Source organism: Buceros rhinoceros, unplaced genomic scaffold, assembly GCF_000710305.1.
Source record: "Buceros rhinoceros silvestris isolate BGI_N320 unplaced genomic scaffold, ASM71030v1 scaffold20820, whole genome shotgun sequence".
In the NCBI taxonomy this organism is placed as follows: Eukaryota; Metazoa; Chordata; class Aves; order Bucerotiformes; family Bucerotidae; genus Buceros; species Buceros rhinoceros.
In genome coordinates this window covers 1-4,078 of record NW_010390436.1, presented here as the reverse complement: position 1 = coordinate 4,078, position 4,078 = coordinate 1, and the positions used below count along the sequence as shown (strand labels likewise).

Sequence of the window (4,078 nt, the reverse complement as noted above, 5' to 3'; positions counted from 1 at the left end):
GGTGTTGGGAGGATGTGGAGGGTGGAGCGCGCGCAGGCAGGTGGAAGTTCTGGTTAGTACTTGGTGGACGCGATGTAGTTCACAGGCTGCTGAACAGTTGATAAGTACTGTGATGGCTTGGGTCAACATCTGCTGTTATTTTCTCTGTTTCCTCTTCCCTGTAACTTCAGCGTGGATCAGCAGCTGAGCACATTTGCCCGCTTTCCTTTGCATGCAGTTCTGTTGTGATTTGTTGTCGTTGGTGTAGGAAGCAGCTTTATTTTGACAATGTCTTGTCGCTTTTTTCTGAAAGAATTTCCTAACGCGACTTCCTCAACTGTAGTTCTCTGCTGAGAACCAAAAGATCCTTAAACTGAGGCTTTGGCTGACAGGGAACTCCCGCAGCGAGCTCTTTGTGCCGAGTTCTGTGCAGATGACTGCTTACAGGTGATTTTTCTTTTCTTTAAGATGCCACTGGATGTTATAAGAAATGAGTTGTCCAACAGTATCCTGTCCCTGCAACCAGAGCCCGAAATCCCACCAGAACTGCCTCCTCCAAGGCCACATGTCCGTTGCTGTTGACTTGTTCTCCATACCGAGTGAAAAATAGAAGCGGGAGGGTAACGGAAGTGTCTGTTCTACTCTGCACTACAATCATTTGGCAGTTTCTTGTTGCACTTTGTTATTCGAGTCAGAGCTACACACTAACTTGTAAATATGCAAATATGCAAATCCTGTGTAGGATTCAGCTATAACAGTGAATTCTTCCCCCTCTCCCTCACAATGATGTTTCATTCATCGCCCCGGTGTTATAAATACTGTACAGTGGGTGGGGGTTTGCCACACTTCCAGTCAGGAGGAGGAGGAAGAGAAACGAAATCTATACCTATTCTTGACATAAATGTTGTAATAGTTCTTTGTTATTATAACCAGGCAGGCAGAAAGCTCTTCTGGTATGAAGATAAGTATATGGTGCTTTGCTAACTATTTTAAAGACAAATTTTTTAAGAACAGAGGACTTTATGTACAAAGCTTCCATAATCAGCATTATGTTTCCTTTTACCGTAGCGGAAAGATTTTTTTTTTTTTTTTTTTGGCTGTATCATCCTCTGCTGACTGGATTTATTGAAAAGCTAAGTTGAATTTTTGGCAGTCTTAATTATTTATTTCGTTGAACTCTGCACCCTTTCTTTGTGCACCGAGGCATCACATCTGGTGCAGCCCTAAGATTGCACTCGGAAGTAGCCTATATAATTTTCTGGGTAAGCATAAACTTGGTTGCAAGAATCATTGAGTTTCGATAGAAGAATGGAGATACATTCAAGCTCTAAAAGAAGGTATAAAAAGCAATGCTGCTGTCCTAGACAAATCCTTTAAAACAATTAAGATAATATATTTTCCTGTCTTAAGGAATATATATACGTGTATTTGTCTGGACATCTCTAGGGTCGGGGGGAAGGGAACCTAAGGTAAAAATATTTTCTTTCCTAATGGTGGAAATGATTCCCATCAAGCAAATACTGTGTTAGGTTTTTGTCTGATCATGGATTTGTGAATTATATCTTTGGTAAATCTTTTATTCAAATGCACTGTTTAGTTTAGCTGTGGTAAATCAGTAGTGACATATTGGAATAACTTGGTGTGTCCTGAATGTTGTGGTATTGAAAAACGTTGTGGTCTTTCTAAACTAATGAAGTGCAAATAAAATTTTGTATTTATGAATGACAGTGGAACCGCACCTGTTATTAGAATGGCAAGTAGCAGACGACGTGTAAGAGGCAGAATCTGGAACAACACGTGTTTTCATTCTGTTAGATTTAATTTTCAGTTTGACAGTGCCTGTAGGTGTAGCGAGGAGAGCAGCAGACGTTAGTTGTTCACCTTGATCCCTGCTCTGGGGGGAGAGCAGCTGATGCCTGGGCTCGGCTGATCGCTTTGAATAGCACGTGACTGCGTGTCACGCTGGCTTAGCTCGTCGTGTCGGCAAACTGTTAATGGCACTGAACCAGTCTGGTTCACACCACAGCTCCTCTGCTCCTCACCCGCTGGTGCTGGAACCTGTTCTGTCACTTTGGCTACTCTTCCAGCCAGAATGCTGGCACTGAGTAACCACTGACTTAAACAGCTTCACTCTGTTTTGTGGAAGGAAAAAAGACACCACAAACTGTTAATATAAAAAAAAAAAAATTGAAAGAAAGAGCCCTTAGTTCACCGAGGAAGCTCTGCTGTTCTGCACACAATACCATGCAGGTCTTGAGCACGCCTGGATTTCAACTGACAGCTTCAGGAAGCGTGGTGGGTATTTGCGCTTCTGTCCTCTGCCACCTCGTGCCTCTCAACAGTTTGCTTTTTTACATAGTAAACTTAGGGTTTGCCATCGTATTGGTGAGAGAAAATCACTTTCCGAAGCACTCGTAGGGTTTCTGATGGTACCGTGGGCAATAGCAAGGAAGGGAAAATGATGGAAAATGAGTTTGAACTTGACAACCATTTTATTTTACCTGATTTGTTTTTATTTGTACTTAGAAACTTGTGATTTTTTTTCCCCTGCAGTTTTTGGAATTTAATAAAAATTAAGAAATTTGACTTAGATAACTTTTCTTTTTGTAATTCTGTGCTGTTTGTGTATAGGCAAATTGGGATCCTGGTCTCCTGTACCAAAACCTAAAAATCGTAGACCTATTTATGTCAGATGTATTTGATTATTCACTGGAAAGCAGAAAAAGCTCAGGAAACCCGTTTGCTTTGGATCCATTATCCTGTGAGTCTGAAGAGGGCCTTGTCTCCTAATTCTATCTCTGCAGCTTTTACATGAGTCAAAAGAAGTTCATGTATATCCTTGCTCTGCCTGGTAAATATTTACTGTGTGGTGCAGAAAGGTGGGTGGGGAAAAAAGTGATTCTTGCTGCTCCGCTGGGTCATACGGACGTTCAGCGGCCACCCAACCCTTTTGGACATCTAGTGATGGACTGACTGATGTGCACAACCATGGACGGAAGAAGAGGAAAATGAGCTCTAGCTGCAGCTGTCAGTCTGTTCCAACACGTGCTAGCAGATCGCTGGAGCCCTGGCTAAGGTTAGCCCATTCTCACTCTTCAGGGGGCACGTGGGGGTTGTTTCCTTCTAATGCGGAGCCCAGCATGCTTTACCACTAAACTCAAGCGGTGCTGCCGAGTTCCTGGCAGTTTCTTCATGCTGGAGAAAGTACAAAGGAGTGTCTTGATAAGCAAGCAGAAACCACAGGAGTGCCAGAAATAGCAGCATCCCATCTGCGCTAGGGGGCGGGGGTGAGGGAGGCCCTGCCAGTGCTGGGGGAACGGTTGGACTTGATGGTCCTTAAGGTCTCTTCCACCAAAACAGTTCTGTGATTCAGTGCTCCAAAGCAGTGGTGGTTTCTTGCCTTTCATGGAGGACCTGCCAGTGCTGGGGGAACGGTTGGACTTGATGGTCCTTAAGGTCTCTTCCACCAAAACAGTTCTGTGATTCAGTGCTCCAAAGCAGTGGTGGTTTCTTGCCTTTCATGAAACGATGGTAGACAGATACTGGACACTGAACAGTGGTTTGCCTCTCATTTCCCTGGGGTCAGGATTTAATCCAGTACATGCCTGCAATTGCACGGTTTCAGTGGTGGTGCGGTTAGCACCGTGTCTCGTACCAAAACCAAAGTGCGGGTCTGTCAGAGGAGCGACACTCTTTGATGATTTCCATGAAGTTTTAGATCTGCCTGTAACGGATGCTCTGCCAGTGGGCTGAGTTAACAGATCATTTCTTCATAGGTGACCAGAAGGAAAGTAGAAAAAACTGGAAATTTCTGGACGCTGGAGAAATAGTGACGGTCACATCTTTCACTAGTTGTTCTGCCTCTGGAGCAGAGATATACAACTAACGGTACTTCTGACAAGGGAGGATGAGACCAAGGTGGAAGAAGGGACTGGAAGTTGAAACCTAGGACATGGTGACTTGCTAAAGCAAGTTCAGGGCTGCGTGTGTCTGTGTCCTTGTGGGAGATTTTGGCATTCCCTCATTTATAGAATCATAGAGTTGTTCAGCTTTTAGAAGACCTTTAAGACCCAAGATAGGCCCCAAGAAATCTGTCACG

The 4,078-nt window shown here is 43.9% G+C and overlaps 1 protein-coding gene across 1 annotated transcript in view; it reads left to right on the top strand.

Moving 5' to 3' along the window:
* Positions 1-1,706, top strand: part of RAB12 (RAB12, member RAS oncogene family) — a gene marked incomplete at its 5' end in the record, with an annotated part of 10,999 nt that extends 9,293 nt beyond the window's left edge. The window contains one exon of the mRNA XM_010137882.1: positions 448-1,706. Within this exon, the coding sequence (XP_010136184.1) occupies positions 448-561 (114 nt within the window). The remainder of the gene's footprint in view (positions 1-447) is intronic.
* Positions 1,707-4,078: the final 2,372 nt, after the last annotated feature.